This window comes from Harpia harpyja, chromosome 16 (assembly GCF_026419915.1).
Source record: "Harpia harpyja isolate bHarHar1 chromosome 16, bHarHar1 primary haplotype, whole genome shotgun sequence".
NCBI classification, from domain to species: Eukaryota; Metazoa; Chordata; class Aves; order Accipitriformes; family Accipitridae; genus Harpia; species Harpia harpyja.
Genome location: NC_068955.1, coordinates 2,717,221 through 2,739,377, shown reverse-complemented (window position 1 = coordinate 2,739,377; position 22,157 = coordinate 2,717,221). Strand labels below are relative to the sequence as shown.

The following is a 22,157-nucleotide window of genomic DNA, read 5'->3' as shown; positions in this document are numbered from 1 at the left end:
CGAGCCATAAATTTGTGCCACCTCACTGCAGCAAGCTGTTAAGCGGGGACGGGAGAGCACCTCTGCCCGGCACGGCGGGGGCACGGGCACCCTGGCCACACCAGGGACGTGGCAACCTGGGCCGTGCTCCAGCTGCAGCCCCTGTGACGGGGGGTGACGTGTTTGGGGGAGCTGTGACATGTTTTTTTCATCTGTGAGTGTGCTCAGCTGTGCTCAACCATCTCTTGCCCTTGGGGATGCCACGCAGCGCTCAGTGTGGGGCCAGCCATCCCTGTATCCCCCCTGCAATGTCCCTTGACCCACAGTGGCCCATCCACATCCGTGTCCCCGTCCCTGCCCGCTCTCACCGGAGCCCTTCTCTCTTCCAGGCAATGCAGTCGAGGAGAACCAGAAGGTGAAAACCCAGTGGCCACGGTCAGCGGACGAGCCAGGCGTCTACATGGCGCAAACAGGTACTGGCGCTGCTCCGGTGCGAGGACAGGCACGGGACGCTGGCGGTGCTGGGCTCGGGTGCCTGGCCATGGGCAGGGGTGATGGAGATGGAGCGACTCGATTTGCTTCCTGCCCACAGACCAACTTAATTTGCTCCATTTATATATTTTTCCTTTACACCTTCCTCCGAGGGTTGTAAAGCAAAAAAAAAAAAAAAAAAAAAATCCATTAATTGTTTAGTTCAAATGTATTTATTTGGCAAATCCATCTGGGTAATTTGAGAGTGCTGCTGCCCCCTCCCCAGCCCCCCCTGATTTATGGTCGGAGGGCTCAGAGGCGAGCGGGAGATGGATGAGCCCTGGCGCCGGGAGAGGAGCTCTGCTCCGTGTGCCTGGCATGCAGATCTCCTCCCGGCAGCGCTCGGATGCTCGTGGGGGTCCTGCCCCCCCCGGGAGCTGCTGGGCAGAGTGTGGGGTGACCCCAGTGGTGGCCCGGTCCGGTCCTGTGGTCCCCGTGTGACGCGGAGCAGCCACGGGACGTTGTCACCTCTGTGGGAGCCCTGCTCCGGAGCCTGAGTCCTGCCTATCTCCAGGACAAATTGTCCCCTTCGGAGCCCTCCTCCATATATTCCTTTTTAATTTAAACTGATGGCCTTTTCTTCTGGCCTGTCCAATAGCTTCAGAGACATCATCAAGCTTAATAAGAGCCGGGTTGTTGTAAATGTCAATGCTGTGCCTCGGTGGGGAGAGGGAGCTGTGCCGGGCTGCCCGTGCTGCCTGCGCTGCCCGCACTGCCGGGGCTGGATGTTATCCCGTGTGCCAGATGTGATCCTGTGCCCCAGATGTGATCCTGTGCCCCGACCCCTTCTCCGTGTGCCGCTGGTGCTGGGTCTGGAGGGCGACATGGGCTCCTTCACCCCACTTACATCCTCAGCATCATCCCTGTCACCCACGGCATCTCATCCTCATCCCTGCGCTCACGGGTGCTGCCCGGCCGCTTTCCCGGCCCCCCACGGGGGCTCCGCTCACGGCACCTTCCCCGGTCCCCCCCCACCGGAGAAGTCGCCGGCTCTTAGGCTTCGTGTCTCCCGCAGGGGACCCGGCGGCGGAGGAATGGTCCCAGTGGAGCGTCTGCTCCCTGACGTGCGGGCAGGGCTCCCAGGTACGGACGCGCTCCTGCGTCTCCTCGCCCTACGGGACGCTGTGCAGCGGGCTGCTCCGGGAGACGCGGACCTGCAATAACACGGCCACCTGCCCAGGTATGGGGGGGGGTACGGGGGCATTGGGGAGGGGGCTTCGCTAGCAGTTGGGGGGGTGCCCATCGCTGGCTGGGTTCTGGGGTGATGCCCAAAGGGCTGAGCGGGCGGGTGGCTGGGGAGAGCGGGGACTTGTGTTGCTGGGGGGGTTTCTGGAGGTGTGGGGGGGGTCTCTTGCAGGTGGGGGGTGGCTGAGCAGGGTGGCTCTGTGCAGCAGCGCTGTCGTGGAAGCAGGCGTTGCCCATCCCGCGCTGGGCTGCTCCGAGCCCCGTTGGCATCCTCTCATCGTCTCGCCTTCCCGGCTGTACCAGCTCTTGGGAAACCACGTGGGGAGCAGCAAACCGGGGGAGGCATCCGGAATGGGTGCCCCAGCACCCCATGCCCCGCCACCGGTGCTGCTGCCAGGGGTTTTGCTTTGGGAGCAGCTCGGCCGGCAGCCCCTCTCCATCCTCCCTCCCAGCAAACTTGGGACTTCCCCAGGGTGTCTCCAAAGCTTTGTGCTGGGGGAGAAGCGGGGGCTGGAGCCTGTGCCGGGGGACTCGGGACCAGGCAGCTGCCTGGCCCGGCGTGGTGGGGGTTCCCCACTCGTGTGGGGCAGGATGGGGCCAAGCTTCTCTGTGCTTCGAGGCAGGTCGTGGGCAGGATTGGGCAGGCAGGGTGCTGGGGGTCTCACTGGGCTGTGTACCGGCCTGTTTGTCCGCGGTGGCATCCGTTCGTCTCACGTGGGACACTGGGAATCGGAGGGGCCTCGGGGTGCTGCAGTGGCAGCCGGGCTGCCCTGCCTGAACCTGGGATGTTTTGGGGGCTTTGCACCCCCAAAACACGCCGGTGCCCGCTCCCCTTCCTACCGGGGAGTGCAACCCCATCCCAGCACTCCAGGGACATCGCAGCTCGCGGAGGAGCATCCTTTAGGATGCTCGTGCGCCGTGCGGGTCCCCGCTCCCTTCCCGGGTGAGCTGAGCTCCCGTGGGTGCGACACGTGCGAGGGGCGACCGTGCCCGGTGTGTCGACACGGGTTGGGGTGAGCCGGGCTGTGCGTGGGTGCGGGGGGACGTGTGCCGCCGGTGCCGGGACCCCAAAAGGGAGGCTGGAGCAGGGCAGGGAGTGGTAGTGGCAGCGCTGCCGGCTCGGGGTTTGGGCTCGGGTGCGACGGTGGGGCAAGTGGTGCCGGCGGGACACGGAGGGGAGCCGGGGACTGTGCCCGGCTCTGCCACGGTGCCCCGGGGTACGAGGGGTCTGCAATGGCCAGGACCCCTCGGTGCCAGGAGGAGGAGGAGGCTGGAGCCCCACGGGGCCGGGAGCGTGGGGCGACGGCGCTGTGCTGTGTTGCAGTTCACGGCGTGTGGGAGGAGTGGTCCCCGTGGAGCCTGTGCTCGGTGACCTGCGGGCGAGGGTCCAGGACCAGGACGCGGCGGTGCGTGGCCCCGCGGCACGGAGGGAAAGCCTGCGAGGGCCCCGAGCTGCAGGCCAAGCCCTGCAATATCGCGAGCTGCCCGGGTCAGTACCTCCCTCTCTCCCTGCTCCTTCTTCCCCCCACCCCGGGAACGCCAGGAGACCGGCACCGGCCGAGAGCCAGGGCCGTGCTCCCGGCGTGGGGCTGCGGTGCTGCGAGGGACGGGTGGCATCGGCATGGGGACCCGGGACGGCACGTGGGTGCTGTGACATGGGGTGCGCCCTCCTGTCCCCGCTGGAAACGCGGATGGAGAGCCGGCTCCATCGGCCATGCCGGGGCGGCTCGAGCCCCCGCCACGGGCAGGGGGAACCAGCCTGGGGACCGTGGAGGAGCCGGCTCCTTCTCTTCCCATCTGCTGCGGCTGACTGTCCCCCGCAGCAGGCACAGCGCTGGCACCAGGGTGGCACAGGGACATCGTGGGGCACCGGGGAGGTGGCGAAGGGGGTCGGCTGCAGGGTCTGTCTGTGTGCGGGTGGCACCGCCATCTCCATCCTTTCCTCCTGCGTGCCAGGCGTGGCTGCGGCGGTGGCCGTGGGGTTTCCGCGGTGATGGCCAGGGGTGCCACGTCAGGTCCAGCATCCCCGTGGGGACCCCACGTGCGGCACGGGGAGGCCGGCGGCGGGCTGGGAGCAGGAGGGAGCGCGGGAGCTGAGGGGCGCGTGGGGCGCACCCCCTCTGCAGCAGCTCCGGCAGGGACGTGCCACCCGTGGCACGTGGCTTTTGCCACAGCAGCCCCGTGGAGATGCTGCTGGCGTGATAAAAGCTCACAGCAGCTCCTTCCCCGCCTGCCCTGGCCCTTTCAGCATTGCTGGGGCTCATGGGTTTGGCGGGGAGCGATGCCGGGGTCCGGCGAGCGTGGCCGCGCGGCAGGGCTGGGCGTTGCGGTGCGGCAGGGCTGCAGGAGCAGCCGCTCGGCACGTGGGAACCAGTCCTGGTGACGGTCCCCCCCCCCCCCGGCCGGGGCACGATTTGGCGCCGGCTGTTGCGGTCGGCACGGGAGGAGCCGGCACGTCCGTAGGTTGGACCCGTTTTGCACGGAGAGCCCGGCGTGGGTCGCGGGGAGCTGGGGGCCGTGTGGCCGAGGGGCCGCTGGCCGGTGGGGACCTGACGCCGCTCTCGCTTGTCCCCGCAGTGGAAGGGCAGTGGCTGGAGTGGGGCGCCTGGAGCCGCTGCTCCGTCACCTGCGCCAACGGCACGCAGCAGCGGACGCGCAAGTGCAGCGTCTCGGCCCACGGCTGGGCCGAGTGCCGGGGGGCCCACGCCGACGCCCGGGAGTGCTCCAATCCCACCTGTCCCAGTAAGGCCCCGCGCGCTGTGGTGGTGGGGGGGGGGGAGGTAGCGGCGGGGGGAGACCACCCGTGCCGTCGGCACGGCACGTCGGCGCGCGGCACGTGGCCCAGCCGTGCATCTGCCGTAAAGCTGCTGCGGTGTCACCGCCGGTGACGCGAGGATGCCGGCAGCCCCCTCCGCTGCGGATGCGGGGGGGATGCCGGGGAGCAGCAGCCGCCCCCCTCGTGCCGGTTGCTCCCTCCAGGCGCATCCCAGCCGGAGGAGCCAGGGATTTGTTCTGTGCCCTCGCTGCTGTGTCGCGCTGCGGGGGGGGAGACCCGTCGGCGCTCCGGTGGCTGCAGGTCCCGGCGTGCTTTGGGCGTGCGAGCACGTGCGAGCTCTCGTGCGTGCACGTGGGGCAGCTCGTGGGGCTGGGGCCGGCTCTGGGGATGGGGGGGACACCAGGCAGGGGGGTAGTCAGGCGAAAGGATGGACCCCGTCCTCGTCCTGTCCTTCAACCCCATCCTTGTCTTGTCTTTCGACCTCCCCGGCATCGGTCGCAGGCGCGGAGGGAGGCGGTTGCTGCTGGAGGGAGGGGGCGGCTCTGCCGTGCACCCAAGGGTGCCCTTGGGCTGCCGGCTGGGCGGCTGCACAGGGATGCCGGTCTTGTCTAAAAGAGATCTAAATCATTGATCCATGGATTTCGTACCCCGCGGGGCTTCCAGTTCGCGGCACGGCGGGCAGTCGCCGCTGGGGCCCGTCAGCCCGTCCCCGTCCCCCTGCGTGCCGGGTGCCGCTCGCCGTGCCGAGATGGGCATCCCACGGTGTCCCCATCCCCACAGCCGACAGCAAGTGGGGCCCCTGGAACCACTGGAGCCTCTGCTCCAAGACCTGCGACACCGGCTGGCAGCGCCGCTTCCGCATGTGCGAGGGCACCGGCGTGCAGGGCTACCCCTGCGAGGGCACCGGCGAGGAGGTGAAGACCTGCAACGAGAAGAAGTGCCCAGGTAAGGGGCAACACCCCCCCCCCAACCCCGGTGCCCATCACCCTGCGTCTGGGCTGCGCCTGACCTCTCCTCTTGCCCCCTCCCCAGCCTACCACGAGATGTGCAAGGACGAGTACGTCATGCTGATGACCTGGAAGAAAACAGCTGCCGGCGAGATCATCTACAACAAATGTCCCCCCAACGCCACGGGTGAGGGGCGCGGGGCGAGCACCCCCCAAAGCCCCCACACCCCGGAGCAGGGGCAGGGGACGGCGGGTGGTATCGGGGTGCCAGGCGGTGCCGCCCGTCCTCGGCGTGCCGGCGAGGCGGTTCCTGTGCCGGCGTCGAACCCGATTCTCCCGCGCAGGGTCCGCCAGCCGCCGGTGCCTGCTGAGCCCCCACGGGGTTGCCTACTGGGGTGTGCCCAGTTTCGCCCGCTGCATCTCCCACGAGTACCGATACTTGCATCTCTCAGTAGGTGCACGCTCTGGCGCGGTCCCCCCACCACCCCCTCCCCATCACTGGGGGGTCCGCCCCATCCCTGGGCAGGGAAACCCAGCAGCCGCCTTGCTTCAGCGGCTGGCTACCACATGGGGAAACTGAGGCAGGGCTTCCCGGGCAGGGCTGGGGAAAAAGAGGAAAGAAAGACCCCATCCTAGAGCTGGGGGGGAGGACCTCGGTCCAAGCTGTGCTCCTGTGCCCTTGGGAAATAGCTCTCGGGATGAGAAGGACCCCCCCCCGCCCCCAGACCTCCAAGTCCCGCTGCTGCCCTAATGAGTGCAATTAGCTCTGCAGCGTCCCCGCTGCCCGGGCTCTGGGCGTGGTGAGGGACCGGGGGACACAGGGCAGTGCTGGTGGCCGAGTGACACTGGTGTCCCCCCCCCCCCGTACAAGCTGCGGGAGCACCTGGCCAAGGGGCAGCGGGTGCTGGCGGGCGAAGGCATGTCGCAGGTGGTGCGGAGCCTGCTGGAGCTCATGGCCCGCAAGACCTACTACAGCGGGGACCTGCTCTTCTCCGTGGAGATCCTGCGCAACGTCACCGACACCTTCAAGAGGGCCACCTACACCCCGTCCTCCGAGGACGTGCAGGTAGCGGGTGGGGGACGGCGAGGGACACCCCCGGGGAGGTGGCGGCGGTCGGTCCCCGGACCCCAGCCCCGCTGAGCCCCGTCCCCGCAGCGCTTCTTCCAGGTGGTGAGCTACATGGTGGACGCAGAGAACCGGGACAAGTGGGAGGATGCCCAGCAGGTGAGTGGCACGGGGCATGGGCGGGTGGCCGGGGCAGCCGGGATATCCCCACCGTGGGGACAGGTCCCGGCGGCTGCGGAGCTGGTCCCTCGCCCGCAGGTCTCGCCTGGCTCTGTGCACCTGATGAAGGTGGTGGAGGACTTCATCCACCTGGTGGGGGACGCGCTGAAGGCCTTCCAGAGCTCCCTCATCGTCACCGACAACCTGGGTGAGCGGCGGGGTGGGCACGGGGGCTCGGTGGGCACAGGGAGCTGGCCGGTGACGCCCGCTCTGCCCTGGCAGTGATCAGCATCCAGAGGGAGCCCGTCTCCGCCGTCTCCAGCGACATCAACTTCCCCATGAAGGGACGCCGGGGCATGAAGGATTGGGCCCGCAGCTCCGAGGACAAGCTCTTCATCCCCAGGGAGGTGCTCAGCCTCGCCTCTGCCGGTGAGGCAGGGCTGGGGCCGCAGGAGCGAGCACGCTCTGCGTGTGTGCGCACGTGTGCGAGCGAGTGTGCACCTGGGGCCGTGCAGGAGCGTGCACGTGTGTGAGCATGCGCACGTGAGTGCCCATCTCTGTGCACATGCGTGAGCGGGCATGTGTGTACATGGGTGAGCATGCACATGTGTGAGTGCGCATCTGGGAGCGTGCACATGCGTGAGCATGCATGTGTGTACATGGGTGAGCATGCACATGTGAGTGCGCATCTGGGAGCGTGCACATGCGTGAGCGTGTGCATCTGGGAGCGGGCATGCGTGTGCATGGGTGAGCATGCACATATGTGAGTGTGCATCTGGGAGCGTGCACATGCGTGAGCATGCATGTGTGTACATGGGTGAGCATGCACATGTGTGAGTGCGCATCTGGGAGCGTGCACATGCGTGAGCATGCATGTGTGTACATGGGTGAGCATGCACGTGTGAGTGCGCATCTGGGAGCGTGCACATGCGTGAGCATGCATGTGTGTACATGGGTGAGCATGCACGTGTGAGTGCGCATCTGGGAGCGTGCACATGCGTGAGCATGCATGTGTGTACATGGGTGAGCATGCACATGTGAGTGCGCATCTGGGAGAGTGCACATGCGTGAGCATGCATGTGTGTACATGGGTGAGCATGCACGTGTGAGTGCGCATCTGGGAGCGTGCACATGCGTGAGCGTGCGCATGTGGGAGCAGGCACGTATGTACATGGGTGAGCATGCACATGTGAGTGCGCATCTGGGAGCGTGCACATGCGTGAGCATGCATGTGTGTACATGGGTGAGCATGCACATGTGAGTGCGCATCTGGGAGAGTGCACATGCGTGAGCATGCATGTGTGTACATGGGTGAGCATGCACGTGTGAGTGCGCATCTGGGAGCGTGCACATGCGTGAGCGTGCGCATGTGGGAGCAGGCACGTATGTACATGGGTGAGCATGCACATGTGAGTGCGCATCTGGGAGCGTGCACATGCGTGAGCATGCATGTGTGTACATGGGTGAGCATGCACATGTGAGTGCGCATCTGGGAGCGTGCACATGCGTGAGCGTGTGCATCTGGGAGCGGGCATGCGTGTACACGTGTGTGAGCATGCACATGTGAGCACACATAGGTGCTGTGCACATCAAGCTTGTGCATGTGTGTGTGTGAGCTTGTATGTCTGGTGCTGTGCATGTGTGAGAGCACACGTGTGTGAGCGTGCAGGAGGCCTCCTGCCAGCCCACGTGCCTGCATGTGTCCGTGTGTGCCGTGCCTGTGTCAGGGAGGGGGGTGCGCGTTCCCTCACACGTGTGGGGGGCAGACGCGTGGGCTCTCACGTGTGCGTGTGCGCTCGCTGAGCCCACGCGTGTGCCGGGCGCTGGATCACGGCGCCGCTCTCCCTTCCCCTCTCTCTGCAGAAACGGATGAGTCGTCCCACTTCGTCATCGGGGCCGTGCTGTACCGCACGCTGGGGCTGATCCTGCCCCCGCCCAGGTGAGTGGGGCTGCCCGCCGTCCCCCGCGCTGTGTCCCCATCCCTGTGACAGCCACTGCCCCTCCCTGCAGGACCCCCCTGGCCGTCACCTCCAAGGTGCTGATGGTGACGGTGCGCCCGCCGACCAAGCCCGCGGAGCCCCTCGTCCTGGTGGAGCTCTCCCACGTCATCAACGTGAGTGTCCCACCGCCGCGTCACCTCTCGCTCCCGTGTGGGTCCCACCGGCCCCGAGAGCCGGGCAGGGGCCAGCAGCTCCCAGCCGGTGGCCGCAAGTACTCGGCTCCGTGCCCGCGGTGGGGACGTGCCAGCGCTGGGGGAGCCAGGCGGGTCCCCCCCCACGGGCCAAATACCCTCGTGGGGGTGGGAGCAGGGCAGGGGGTGAAGCGCTAACCCATCCCTCTGTCCGCAGGGTACATCCCACCCGCAGTGCGTCACCTGGGACTACTCGAGGACGTGAGTGGGGGACAGGGACACCCTGGCCGTGCCCTGGCTGGCGGGCGATGCCGGGTGATGGAGCTGGGCTATCCCAGTGCTCCGCCAGTCACTGGGGAGCTGGTGGGAGGGATGGGGAGCGGGGCCAGTCCCTTCCCTCGGACTGCGGGTGAATCGTGCTGCCACGGGATCGATCTGGCTCCGTGTGACGCCGGGGACGGATGCCGCCAGCCTGCCAGATGCGATTTGTTAGCGCGGAGCCCGGCGCTTTGGCAGGAGCGAGGGAAAGTAGGGCACGGCGGGGGGAGCGGGGGGCACTGCGGGGCGGGGGGCAGCGGTGCTGGCCCCCCCCGCCCTCCTCCCCAGGTGCCCGTGGGTGCTCTGCACCTCAGGGTCACTGGTTCCAGTACAGCTCCCGTGTTGACGGGGAGGCCCGTGGTTGTGATGAGTGTGGCGGGTCTCAGCCTGGCCCCGGGGAGCTGCGTCCCCAGCTGTCCCACAGACCCAGTTCCCCGTTTCCTCGCCTTGCTGGGAGCTGTGGCTGCTCTCCCTGTGCGTGGCCAGCGTCACCGCAGGGCACCCCCTCCCAGATCCTTCCCGGGGGGGGGTCCGCATGGTGGGGGAGAGTTATCCATGGCAGGAGGGGAGGAGCATCGCCCGCTCCCAGGCGGGTCTGGCTTTGGGGTTGTGCATCTTTTGGGCTTGTGCTGGGGGGGGGATGTGGGTGCTGGGGGGCTCCTGGGACTGCTCCTGCCTGCCCTGGCACTGCCTCACCCCCCCCCCCCCCCATCCATCCCCGCCACCCCTCCTCCCCGGCCTGGCCCCCTCCTTCTGCGGTTTGCCCCCCCCCCCCAAACCGAGGTGGGATGATTAAAAATCAAGCCTTCGTGTTGCACCGCTCCCCAGAGGGATCAGCACCAGAGCGGGCGGGGGCAACTGGGACAGGGATGGCTTCACCCCCTGCGATGGGCTCAGGAGATTAACCTGTCTCCTAGCAGTGCCCCCCCCCCCAATCTGCTTCCCCCCAGGCAGGGGCCAGCAAAGGGTTAACTCGGGAGAGGCGTGAGGGGCTGTATGTGTTTGATCATTTCAAATTGCTCTCCCTCGCTCTCGTCCCATTAATCAGGGATGCTGGCTTGGGAAACTGGGACACGGAGAGCTGCCAAACCCTGGAGACCCTCCCAGCGCACACCAAATGCCAGTGCCGCCAGCTCGCCACCTTCGCCGTCCTCGCCCAGCTGCCCAGAGACCTGGTAGGGGACACGACGGGGACAGGGACGACCCTGCCGGGGACACGGGACATGGATGGGGGGGCAATTCCCGGGCTGCGGGGCCTGGCCGAGGTGGGGGTCCCCGGGGGAGGATGGGGATGGGCAGGGGCTGCGTTGCCTGCAGGCACCTCCACAGGGTGGGCTGGACACTGGGAGGATGAGGGGGGTGTCTCCCACCACCCAAAAAAAAGGCCCCCTGCACCCCTTGGCACCCCAAGGGTGGGCTTGGGCAGGCAGGGGGCTGTCGTGATCGACAGGGCTTGATATCGGCATTGCTGTATGCTAGGAGGGGAGGGGGCAGCTCTGTCCCCAGGCGTCCCGTCCCCCCCCCCCCCAACCCCATTGCTATTCCACCCGCGTCCCCCGTCGGCATGGAGATGGGCACGGGTCCCCGGGAAGGCGCCTTGGCTGTGCCACCGCTGCCACCGACCCCCTCTGGCCCCCCGGGGGGTCCCCAACCGGGGGGGGGGACAGGGGGCTGGCAGGGAGCAGCCATGGGGGGGCCGGGCTCAGCTGCTTTCCCCCCCCTCCCGGTTCCCCACCAGGCCATGGACCCCTCGGGCACCCCGTCGGTGCCACTGATGATCGGCTGCGCCGTCTCCTGCATGGCCCTGCTGACCCTGCTGGTGATCTACGCTGCTTTCTGGAGGTGACACGGGGACAGCTGGGGACCCCCAGGGCGGGGGGGGGGCACTTGGGGTGCGAGACCATGTGGGGAGGGGGCGGTGAAGGGGGGGCACAGCGTGAGCAAAGGCTCGGCGTCGATGTGGTTAAATGCAACTTGGAGGGAAGAGAATAACCCAGGATGGGAGAGGTGCCCGGGCTGCCTGGCACCGTCCCTGACCCCGGGAGAGCACCCGTCCGCCGGCAGCACCCCGGGGGGGGACGTGGGACAGGCTGGCACCCCGGCCCCACGCTGCTCCTGCCCGCAGGTTCATCAAGTCGGAGCGCTCCATCATCCTGCTCAATTTCTGTGTCTCCATCCTGGCCTCCAACATCCTCATCCTCGTGGGCCAGTCTCAGATGCTCAGCAAGGTGGGTGCCATCACCGTGCCCCCCCCCCCCACTCACGGGGTCCCCGGGGTGGGTGCGGGGGCTGCGGCGGAGTCAGAGCCCTCTCTTCCCGGCCGGTCACCTCGTCCCTGCTGGCTCCCAGCAGCAGATTGGATTTGGATTAACTCGATCTCGGGATTAAATCCTTTGCGCCGGTGGTTTTGACACAAACCTCGCGTGGGAGTTTAACCACCGCGGCGCCGGGCACGTGGCCGCGGTGGTGCCCGCGATGCCTCCCCCCTGACGTGCCCGCGTCCCCGCAGGGTGTTTGCACCATGACGGCTGCCTTCCTCCACTTCTTCTTCCTCTCGTCCTTCTGCTGGGTGCTGACGGAGGCCTGGCAGTCCTACCTGGCGGTGATCGGCCGGATCCGGACACGCCTGGTCAGGAAACGCTTCCTCTGCTTGGGATGGGGTAAGAGCCCGGCAGGGCTGGTGCCAGGGTGGGCTGGAGGGGAGGCACCGCGCGCCCCTCCCTGGTACCCCCCCAGGGTTATCAGAAGGGGAAACTGAGGCACAGTGGAGGAAAGCAGACCTAGGTGTTCTGGTCCCTTCGACGCGGCACCCTCTGACCAGCCAGACCGTGGGGAGCTGCTAGAAGGGCCCCATCCCTGTCCCCATCCATGGGGGCTGGCTCAGGGATGATGCTGGGGGGGGGGGAACACAGCAATGCCACCCCCCTGCAGCTCCAGCCTCGTCTCCCCTTTCCAGGCTTGCCAGCCCTCGTGGTCGCAGTTTCCGTCGGCTTCACGCGGACCAAAGGCTACGGGACGGCGAGCTAGTACGTGGGGACGGGGGGGACGCAGGGCTGGGCACGGGGACCGCTCGGGGCTGGCAGCAGTGCTGGGGACAGGGAACGTCCCCCCCTCCGTCAGCCCCTGACACGCCACGGTCCCCTGCAGCTGCTGGCTCTCGCTGGAGGGCGGTTTGCTCTACGCCTTCGTGGGACCCGCTGCCGTCATCGTGCTGGTGAGCTGACCCCCAGCCTCGGACCCCCAAAACCCACCCCGGTGTGTGGCAGCTCCTGCCAGCCCCGGCTCCCGCAGGGCTCCGTGCCCGACCCTAACCCCGGCGCCGCTCTCGCCCAAGGTGAACATGCTGGTCGGCATCATCGTGTTCAACAAGCTCATGTCCCGCGATGGCATTTCAGATAAGTCCAAAAAGCAGCGAGCTGGGTAAGTGCCCTGTGCCCCGCGGGGCTGTCCCTGGGGCCGGCGCGGAGCACCCTGCTCTCCCGCGCCACGGGGCATGGCATGGGGTCTCCTCCGGGAGCGGGCTGAGGACGGGGCAGACTTCACCTCATCAGTGGGCGGCGGGGGCCAAGCCCGGGGCAACCGCAGCCCCTCGTTGGGGGGCTGCTGGAGGGGCAGTAGCTGAGGGGGGCAGTCACCCCCACACCTTCCCCCAGGGAAGGGGGAGCCGCAACCTGCGGACCCCCCCTCCCTGCCGCCGGCGGAGGGGGCTGAGCCCTGCCCGCCCCGTCCCGCTGCCGCTTGGCCACCCCCGCTCGCCACTAACAACTGCTGCCGCCCCTCGACTAACCCGGCTCTCTCTCTCTTTCTCTTTTCCTTCTCCCATTTGCTTTTTGCCTGTGTCTGACCATCCATCCATCCGTCCGTCCATCTGTCCAACCTCCCCCCCCCCCCAACCCCTGCCATCCTGCTCTCCCACGGCCTTGCTCCCCTCGCCTGCATCCCCGCGTGGCCCGGTCCTGGCCGCGGGGCGCCGTGGCGGGTGGTGGGCACGTAGCTCCAAGCCCCCACCCTGCGGCAGCCTGCTGCTGAAATGCACCAAGTGCGGCGTGGTGTCCAGCGCGGCCATGACCTCCGCCACCGCCAGCAGCGCCATGTTAGTGCCCGCCACGCGCCCGCTTCGCCCCCGCCCCGAGCACAGCCTTGGACCCCGGGGACCGGAGGGGTGGGCTCTGAGTATCGCCCTGGGGGGGGGTAGGATGGGTTCTGGAAGGCTGGGGGGGGGGGGGTCCTGCGGGCAGGGCGAAGGCTGTGTGCTCGGGGTGGCCCCGGGCGCGGGTGCCCCACCGCGGCCATCACGTCTGCATGGCATGGCTTCCCGCAGGTCACGTCATCTCCGGGGTCGGGGTACGGGGTGGGGGGGCTCAGCTCCTCTTCCCCGGGGGCGGCTTGGGAGCAGGGAGGGCGTGAGGGGCAGCAGGCCATGGGGCACGGGACGGTCCTGGCCTCGGCGGCGTCCCCGGGACCCTCTTCCCGGCACGTGAGCCCCCACGGGTGCTGGCTGGGACATGTCCGGAGGGCTGGGCTGTGACCGCTGCCACCCTGGTCAGCCGAGGTCCCTGCTCCCAGGGGTTGAGTTGCAATAGGAGCAGCCCCAAAATTCACCGCGAAAAAAAGACAGAAATCCCCTTGCTGCCCTTCTTGCGGCTGGGGGAGGGTGACGGTGGTCCCGCGTCCCCCCAGCACCCTCCCTGCCAGCGGCGCTGCCTGTGCGGGGACAGGGACACACGCGGCTGTGCCCTTCCCCGGGCCGGCTCGTCAATGCCGATGTCTCGGTCTCGGGGTGCAGAAGGAGCCCACGGGCCCCCTCGCCCTAAGGCAGGCAATGCCCCCAACACCCAGCCAGCGGCCGGCTTGGGGACGCCGAGGAAGAGGGGACGGCGGGGGGCCAGATGGGGTGCACGGCATCCACAGGGCGTTCGGGCTCGGGTCTCCGTGCCGCGCCGTGCGCGGTCGGCTCCGGCCACGCTTGCGGGGCGGGGGGCGATGCTCGGGGGGCTGTCGCGGGGCAGCTCCGGTGCGGCGGGCTCACCCCGGCTCCTCTCTCCCTGCCCCAGGGCATCGCTGTGGAGCTCCTGCGTGGTCCTGCCTCTGCTGGCGCTGACCTGGATGTCGGCCGTGCTCGCCATGACCGACCGGCGCTCCATCCTCTTCCAGGTCCTCTTCGCCGTCTTCAACTCCGTCCAGGGCTTCGTCATCATCACCGTGCACGGGTTCCTGCGCCGAGAGGTGAGGCGGCCCCGGAGGGGTGCTGAGGGGGGGGGACGACGACGACCCCTGACCGCAGGGCCGTGACCGGCTCTGTCCCTGCAGGTCCAGGACGTGGTGAAGTGTCAGATGGGGGGGTGCAGGAGCGAGGAGAATGAAAACTCGCCCGACTCCTGCAAGAACGGGCAGGTGCAGATCCTGGTGAGTACGGCAGCGCCGGCACGGGCTGCAGCGGGCACCGGCAGGGCTGGGCGCCCCAGCTGGGGCAGGGTCCCCCTTGCAACCCCCGCTGCTCCCCGTGCTGGCCAAGATGCATTCATTTCCCCATCTCTCTCCCCCTCTTTCTCTCCTCTCTCTCTCTCTCTCTCTCTTCCCCCTCTTTCTGTATTTTTATAGACAGATTTTGAAAAGGATGTCGACCTGGCGTGTCAGACAGGTGAGGTCTCTCCTGCCCCCTGCGCTGGGGACGGGGATGTCACCATGCCCACGCCTGGGAGGGACCGGCAGCGTGTGCGGGCGCGATGCCACCGCGCAGGGGGTCGGTCCAGCCTCCCCGCCCTCCCGCGGGACCCCCGGGGCCGGCTCTGACCCCGCTCCCCGCCCGCAGTGCTGTTCAAGGAGGTGAACACCTGCAATCCCGCCACCATCACGGGCACCTTGTCCCGCATCTCCCTGGACGGGGACGAAGACCCCAAGCTCAACACCACCTCGGAGGGTGGCCTGGGCTTCTCCAGCCTGCCGGGAAACATCCCTCCTCCCAGCATCCTGGTCCAGGTCCCCAAGATGACGCCCAATGTGGTGGCAGGCTTGAGCGAGCTGGGCGAGCCGCCGGCGCAGCCGCTCAGCCTGGAAGCGCCGGGTCCCGTCTACCTGTGCACGGAGAGCAGCCTGCGGCCCCTGGAATACGGCTGGCTGCGGGCCCCCGAGCCCCCACGGGAAAGCGACTATATGATGCTCCCCCGCCGGACCGGCAGCCTCAAACCCTTCCCGCGGGAGGAGAGCACCCTCGGTCCCGGCGCCGAGGAGGGGGTGCCCGGCGGGACGGGGCGCCCGACGGCCGAGGGGGACGCCTACCCCGGCTTCGTCGCGGTGGATCACATCAACGTGAACTTGAACCAGCCCTACGGGACGGTGAAGGCCCCTTACGGCCTCCAGTTCAAGCAGCACCCCACCGTGCGGCAGATCCTGGCCTCGGAGCTGTCGGAACGCAGCCGCACCATGCCCCGCACCGTCCCCGGCTCCGCCATGAAAGTGGGGTCCCTGGAGGTGAGCGGGGGGGGCTGGCGTGTGAGCGTGCCCGTGGACACGTGCGCGGGGACGGAGATACGTGGGAGGGAGTTGGGCGAGCGTGCAAGAGCACGCGTGGACGCGTGTGCACGTGCAGGGTTGCACGAGTTGCCCCCGTGCTCGCTGCTCGGCATCGCGCCCTTTGCTCGGGGCTGCCTTCACCCCAGTAGCGCGGTGGATAAGCCGCACGTCCCCCAACTCGGCCGGGACCCCCGTTGTCTCCAGCCGGGCTCTGCCCCCTGCAAGTGGCACGGCTTGGGGCTGGCATGAGCTTCCCCCCACCCTGCCCTGCTCCCTGCTGCATCCCGGACCGGCAAAAAACCTTTTCCTTGTCTTCCCCGTCTCCTTCCCCTGCTCCGGGCTCTGCGTGTCCCCTGCCAGAGGAAGAGGTTGCGATACTCGGATCTGGACTTCGAGGTAAGTCCCGCCATGGCAGCGGGTGTCACCGGTGCCCGCCGCGGGGTCGGGTGCCATCCGGCGACTGAGCCACCTTTGTCCCTGGTTCCCTCTGGCTCGCTGTCGGCAAAGCAGCAGCCGACCTCGGAGGAGTTTTATACCAGGCAATAACGAGCGTTGACTCGTGATTAAAACGCCAGCGCCGAGCGGGAGCGTTGCAGCGGGCTCTGCCGCTCGCCTGCACCCTCTGCCCCGGGTCTGGGGGTGCCCCGGGGAAGGCAGGGGGTGAGCGGGCGAGAGGGGGACGGGGACGGGGGACGGGGTGTGCCGAGGGGTACGGGGCCGTGCTGGGTGCCGACGGCCGCGGGCTCTGCTCTCGCCCCGCAGAAGGTGATGCACACGCGGAAACGCCACTCCGAGCTCTACCACGAGCTCAACCAGAAGTTTCACACGCTGGACCGGTACCGGGCCCCGGCTGCCGGCTCCTCCAAGGTGAGGTCCTGGGGGTCCCATCCTGCTTCGGTCTGCTCCCCTGCACCCCTCCACCTCCCCCGTCATGGACTGGGGGGTCCTGGGGAGGATGGGGGGGGACGGGGCATCCCCCCGGGATGATGCTGGGGCTGAGCGCTGTGGTTTTTTCCCCAGCGAGAAAAGCGGTGGAGCGTCTCATCGGGCGGTGGGGAGAAGAGCACGGCCAACGTAAGTGCCCGAGCCCCCCCCGGGGGCTGATCCACCCCATCCTGGATGGGGCCGGAGGGCAGAGGTGGGTGGCTGCGCCCCGGGGCTGGGTGCCGGTGGGAGAGAACCGCGCGTCGCCACGCACCCCGACCGCTTGCCGCAGCTCTCCCTCGTCCCGCAGGATGCGGCCAGCCCCGAGGAGCAGCAGCCGCAGGCACCGGCCGCGCCGCCGAAGCCGTGGAGCACGTTCAAGGCGATGACGCTGGGCTCCCTGCCCAGCGCCCAGCGGGACCGGCTGGAGCTGCGCTGTGCAGACTGGGAGGGCCCCTGTGCCGGCCTGGATGCGGCCGACGGTGACTTCCAGACAGAGGTGTGAGCCCCTCGCCGGCCGCCACCGCCTTCGCCCCGGGGCAGGACGAGCCGAGACGCTGGGTTTGCTCTGTCCTCCTTGGTGGCCGGGGGGGGGGGGGGGTCCTTCCCTGGCCAGAGCCGTCCCTGCGGAAGGGACCGTGCTCCCCCCGACCCCGGCCGCAGTCGCCTCTCGCCCGTCCTCGCGCGATTTCTCCTCCCTGCCACCCTCCGGACGCGGGTGTGGAGGGGACACATGCACCCCCCCCCCACCTCGCCATGCTCACCCACCGATCACGCCTGCACCCCCCTCCCGGGGCAGGACCGGCCGTCGAGGCCGTCAGATCTTCGTTCTTTTCTACCGGGATGTTTCTTCACGCCGTGCACCGTGTGCACGCGAGCGGCTGCTCCCCCCCGGGGGCCGGGCTCCCCTCGCCCCCCACCCCGGGGTCCCGCGGCCGCCCCCCCCCAGCCCTCCCCACCGTCCCCACCCCACGGGGCAGGTGCTGTCGTTGTTGGAAATAAAAGTTCACTCTCTGTGGTGCCGTGGGGCCGCGGCCGCCGCCTCGTGCTTCGTGTCGGGGGTCCGGCCGGGGGGGGGGGTGGCTGTCACCCATCGGGGACCCCCAAGCTGTCTGCTCCCCCCCCCGGCCCCCTCCCTGCTCCGTCTGTGTCCCTGCCCGGAGCCCGCAGGATGCTGCTGGCCAGGGCTGAGCCTGCGCCCACGCGCTGCCTTGCAAATGAGCGTCTTATCGCAGGAGCCAAGAGCAGTAAATTACATGGTAATTAATCTATGAGCAAATTAGTAACTTCGGAAGCAATTACCATGCAATCTGCAGAGGCATGTAACGTGGGGTGCCTCGCGCTGCCGGAGCAACCCTGGCATCAGCACAGCCGGAGCTGGGCGTTGCAATGCGGGTGTGCTGCCCACGGCACCGGCGTGGGTGACTCCGGGGATGGGGCACTGTGGGCAGGGGGGGGGCTGGCAGCGGGGCCAGCAGCCGTGGCCGTGAATGCCGGGCTCGTGCCGGACCAGGAGCCGTGTTGGGAGAGCAGGGGCAGGAGTCGAGCTTGGGGCAGGGCGGTGCTGGAGGAGAGGACATCTCTGCATCATAGCTCTCAGCACCTCGGGGACTAACGAGAGCCGTGCGAAGTGCTAAGCCGTGGCGTGGATCAGGTGCCCAGGCAGCTGGCCGGACCGTGGGCACCGAATCCCTCCCGCCGTGGCGTGCCGTAATGCGCCGGGGAGGGCTCTGTGGCCGCTGCGATGGTGGGAAGCGTGCCCTGGTCGTGGCTATTGCTTCTCTCTGGGAGAAGCCGCCAGAGCTTCTCCGAGGGCTCTTTTCGGCGAGGACAGGCTCGGCACGGGCTGCGGGTGAGCTGGCAGCACCCTCCGGCACTCACGTTTCAGGCAGGTGACTTTCCTGCAGGGATGAAGCTGGTGGGGGCCGTGGGGCCGGCAGCGACCCCCTGCTCCCGGGAGATGCCACCACTGCCAAAACCTCCGGGCAAAGGATGCTGTCCAGTTTGGACCAGTGGCCTCCAAGGTGCTGGTTTGCTCCTCGTCTGCTCTGCGGTGCTGTGCGGGGTGTTCAGCACCCTTCAAGCCCCAGGGACCCCAAACCCCCTGGGTGCTGGGGGTCAGGGGCACTGCCAGCCCCCACCGCTCCCCGGGCAGCTACGCTTTCCTCTGCCGCAGCATCAATTAGTCCTCGCCGGCACAGGCCCGGGGCCGCAGAGACGCGATTGCGAGATGAGGCATGAAATTAGGCAGGCTAAAGGGGAGCGTCATTAACCGAACCTGCCTCCGGAGCACGTGGAGCTGCCAGCACTCGAAACGACTCAATCAGCGTTGCCGGCATGGCCGGGAGGGACCGAGCACCCTCACTGGGGGGGTCCCTCGCCAGGGATGAGCCGTGCCTGTGCCCATGGGAGAGGGGACCCCCGTGGGAGCCAAAAATGGGTGCGGGAAGGTCCGGGGCTGCGTGGCGATCCCCTCCCCGCTCCTGCCGCTCTGCCCGTGCCCGGCAGCGCCAGTCCTGCTGTTTCCCACCGGCTCCCTCGGTCTTCCAGGGTCTCTCCAGAAGTTCACTGGTTCCCACTGGTGTGGGCCCCCACGGGACGGGACAGGAGATGCTGCTCCCAGTCCCAATGCAGCTGTGCTGGGGCACCAGGGCAGGATGCGGCCCCTGGGGGCGTCTCTCCCTGGCCCCCCAGGCAGTCCAGTTAAGGCTGAAGCACTAATTGCATTACCCAGTTCATCCCAGCGCTGCCCAGCTCGGGTTTGGGGCGTGGGAAGAAGTGGGCTGGGGGCTGCCGCACAGCGATGGGAGTGGGGAGGGGGCAACCGCCCTTGGAGGAGGCTACGGAAGGGGCCAAATTCTTCCCCCCCCCCACATTAGAACCTCCTCAAACAAAACAGAAAGGGGAGACGGGGGGGTCCCAGGCCCGGCACAGCCATCTCCTACCCCCAGATTTGCCGGCGCTGGGCTGGCGCCAACTCCAGTTGTGCAACAGATGCCGGAGCCACGGCACAGGGAGGGGCCCCGGGCCTGAGCGTGGGGGCTTCGGCTGCCCCCACCGAGGGGGGGGGACACACAGGACTGCAGGAGAGGCTGCGGGTGGGTGGTAGAGCCCGGCGAGGGTCTGCCGTGGGGCTCAGCCACGGCTCCCCGGCCCCACGGAGGGTGTGGGGTGGGAGGCTGGGCAGTGCTCTAGGGGCGATGCCGTGGGTCGGGGGCACCGGCCCCTCCCCGGGGATGCTCGCCCGCTGCCTTGGCCTGGCTGCTAATTTTGCTAATAATAGCAGCCGCGTCCTCTCGCTCCAGTTGCTGGGAGCCGCCACGCACTGGGATCCTCCCGCTCCACGCTTCGGGGGATCCGGGGCCGGCTCCGGCTCCCCTCCTTTCCCTTCCCAGCCCAACGCAGCCGCGAGAGGCAGCGTCAGGGTTTCCTGGGGCATCTGTTGGCAATTAGCAGCTTTTATTACTCATGGAGACGCCATATGCGGTGAGGGAACGGAGCCCGGGCGAGAGGCGCGGGCTTGCAGCGTGCTCCAGCGTGGGGGGGGCCGGGGGGGGCCAGCCCCCAATCCTGTGGGTCTGGGCAGTGACTGGGGGGGGGGACCGGGTGAGTCCGAGCAGGCTGGAGAGCTCTGGAGCCATTTTCCATCCGCAGCTTCCATCTGAGCCAAGCTGCCCCCCCAGCCCCGTGCCAAAAATGTTTGGTTTGGGGGGCGGAAATGATGGAGAAAGCGCTCTGAGGCTGCGCGGCCCACGGCGGCGTGGGGGGACGGCGAGCTCTGCCGCTTGGCTCCCCAGCCGCTTCTCCCTTCGCTCTTCAACGAAGTATTTCCTCCAAAAGAGGCAAAACTGCTGTTCTAACGCTGCGGAAACAAACGGGCCCCGTCAAGCTGGAAAGAATCCCCGCAGGCTCTTTCCTTCCCGGCGAACGCTGGAATTGGGGAGTTTGTGCCCAAATCGGTGCAGAAATAAATGCTGAACCGCCGAAATCCTTGCCACAGGAATTCCCTCCCATGTGCTGCCCGGGCCAGCGTGCCGGCAGCTGCCTGTGAGCTGGCAGGATCCGGCCGGCGTTACCCCAGCCCTCACCCCCCGGTAGTTGGGGGGGTCCTGGGGGGGCCGTGCCGGCAGCACCGGGGCTGAGCTCGGCACAGGAGGCTGGGAGCCCTGCGGTAACGCAATCGCCGCAGCCGCCGCGTGACGCTCGAGGTCGGAGGCAGAATGTCTCCAGCCCCAAAATTGCCGGGCTCTGCTCTGACTTATATTTCTTGGCAGCCGGCGCGGCTGTTTCTTGGAAGCGCAACTTGCCTCTGCTTTTTCCGTGCCGGGTTGGTGGGCAGGGGCCGCAGGAGCCTGCTTTCCATCCCCCAGCTCGGCATCGCTCCAGGAGATGCCGGCACGGGCTGGAGACAAACTGCTCCCCCCGCTTAGCAGAGTGCTGGGGAAGCAGAATCCGGCCTCTTTCCCCCCCCCAGAGACACTGATCCCGTGCGCTGGCACAGCAAGGGGAAGCAGGAGCCGAGGTTTCCACACCGCAGCCGTCCCCGTGCTCCTGGGGCCGGCGAGGTCCCTTCGTGTCACCGGATTGGGGACAACCTACCCAGGGGAGCACCCTGGCAAATGAGGGAAACTGAGGCACGGGAAGCGCAGCAGGAGGGATAGGTGCAACCCCCAACAGTGATTCACAGCTGATTTTGAGGGCCCTGGGAGCTGCTGGCCGTGCTGGTGTTAGCAAGGGATCTGGCTTGAGAGGAAGGGATGAGGCTGCCCTTCGTCCCTGCTCTGCTGCGGGGTGGGTTGTGGGGCCGTGCCTCCTGCTGGGGGCAAGGGCAGGTCCCACCCGCCCCAGCTCCCCCCACCCACGAGATGCGCAAACCCCACTCGTGCTCATGCACGGGGTTCATTGCTGCTGGGTGGCCACAAACAAAGAGTAACTCGAGGTGAATAATTGTCCAACAAACAGCAATTATTAAAGTTTCGTTGTATTTCATACCCACTTGCTTTAATTACCCTTAATTACTACAGTAGGCAACTCGCGGGAGAATCGAGCGCTCTGTCACCGCATCTCGGGGGCTGTCGGCTGAATAAATGGCAGAGTCGAGCCGCTCTTCAAAAGCGGCGTCGCTTCGTTTGCTCGCGACAGCTTATTTACTGTGGGCTGAATAAATATCAGTTGTTAATTAGAGCGCATTTATTGAGATGCATGCGTCCCCAACACACATTTGTAAAGCTTCAGTGTAAATAGATTCATCACAATTTGGGAGGAAAGCGCCTAAGCAGGGGCCCCGTGGTGCTGTGCCGTGCTGGGCATCCCTCGGAGAAGGGACGCAGGGATGGGGATCCAGGGACGCCCGGGGCTGCTTTGCATCCCCCAGGTGCAAACCTGCGTGGGTCAGCGGCTGCCCTGGGTGGGCCTGCTCCCTGCCTGCTCCCTGCCTGCTCCCTGCCTGCGGGGGCTCGGGGTGGCCTGGCTTGCGTGGGCAGGGGATGCTGGAGCAGAGCCGGGCAGCCAGGCCCTGGGGGCAGCGGGACAGTGTTTGGGGCTGGCACGTCTCCGTGGCGCGGAGCCGGACACCGCGCAGAGGCGGCGCGAGCCGGGATGGGTGCCGGATCCCTCCAGGGCTTGGCG

The 22,157-nt window shown here is 67.7% G+C and overlaps 1 protein-coding gene across 6 annotated transcripts in view; it reads left to right on the top strand.

Annotated features, from left to right (window-relative positions):
- Positions 1–17,555, top strand: part of ADGRB2 (adhesion G protein-coupled receptor B2) — a 28,991-nt gene extending 11,436 nt beyond the window's left edge. The window contains exons 3-32 of one of the 6 annotated variants that reach the window (XM_052811927.1): positions 369–452; positions 1,526–1,690; positions 3,020–3,184; positions 4,273–4,437; positions 5,252–5,416; positions 5,504–5,605; positions 5,763–5,869; positions 6,290–6,484; positions 6,575–6,643; positions 6,743–6,851; positions 6,926–7,072; positions 8,507–8,582; positions 8,654–8,756; positions 8,992–9,035; positions 10,141–10,267; positions 10,831–10,934; positions 11,218–11,320; positions 11,602–11,752; positions 12,049–12,118; positions 12,240–12,306; positions 12,427–12,512; positions 13,087–13,185; positions 14,147–14,318; positions 14,403–14,498; positions 14,694–14,733; positions 14,905–15,563; positions 15,966–16,001; positions 16,368–16,472; positions 16,626–16,679; positions 16,840–17,555. In XM_052811927.1, coding sequence (XP_052667887.1) covers positions 369–452; positions 1,526–1,690; positions 3,020–3,184; positions 4,273–4,437; positions 5,252–5,416; positions 5,504–5,605; positions 5,763–5,869; positions 6,290–6,484; positions 6,575–6,643; positions 6,743–6,851; positions 6,926–7,072; positions 8,507–8,582; positions 8,654–8,756; positions 8,992–9,035; positions 10,141–10,267; positions 10,831–10,934; positions 11,218–11,320; positions 11,602–11,752; positions 12,049–12,118; positions 12,240–12,306; positions 12,427–12,512; positions 13,087–13,185; positions 14,147–14,318; positions 14,403–14,498; positions 14,694–14,733; positions 14,905–15,563; positions 15,966–16,001; positions 16,368–16,472; positions 16,626–16,679; positions 16,840–17,034 — 3,860 coding nt within the window. In that variant the 3' untranslated portion in view covers positions 17,035–17,555. The remainder of the gene's footprint in view (positions 1–368; positions 453–1,525; positions 1,691–3,019; positions 3,185–4,272; positions 4,438–5,251; positions 5,417–5,503; positions 5,606–5,762; positions 5,870–6,289; positions 6,485–6,574; positions 6,644–6,742; positions 6,852–6,925; positions 7,073–8,506; positions 8,583–8,653; positions 8,757–8,991; positions 9,036–10,140; positions 10,268–10,830; positions 10,935–11,217; positions 11,321–11,601; positions 11,753–12,048; positions 12,119–12,239; positions 12,307–12,426; positions 12,513–13,086; positions 13,186–14,146; positions 14,319–14,402; positions 14,499–14,693; positions 14,734–14,904; positions 15,564–15,965; positions 16,002–16,367; positions 16,473–16,625; positions 16,680–16,839) is intronic. The other 5 variants (XM_052811922.1, XM_052811925.1, XM_052811924.1 and 2 more) reach the window with 5 other exon arrangements.
- Positions 17,556–22,157: the final 4,602 nt, after the last annotated feature.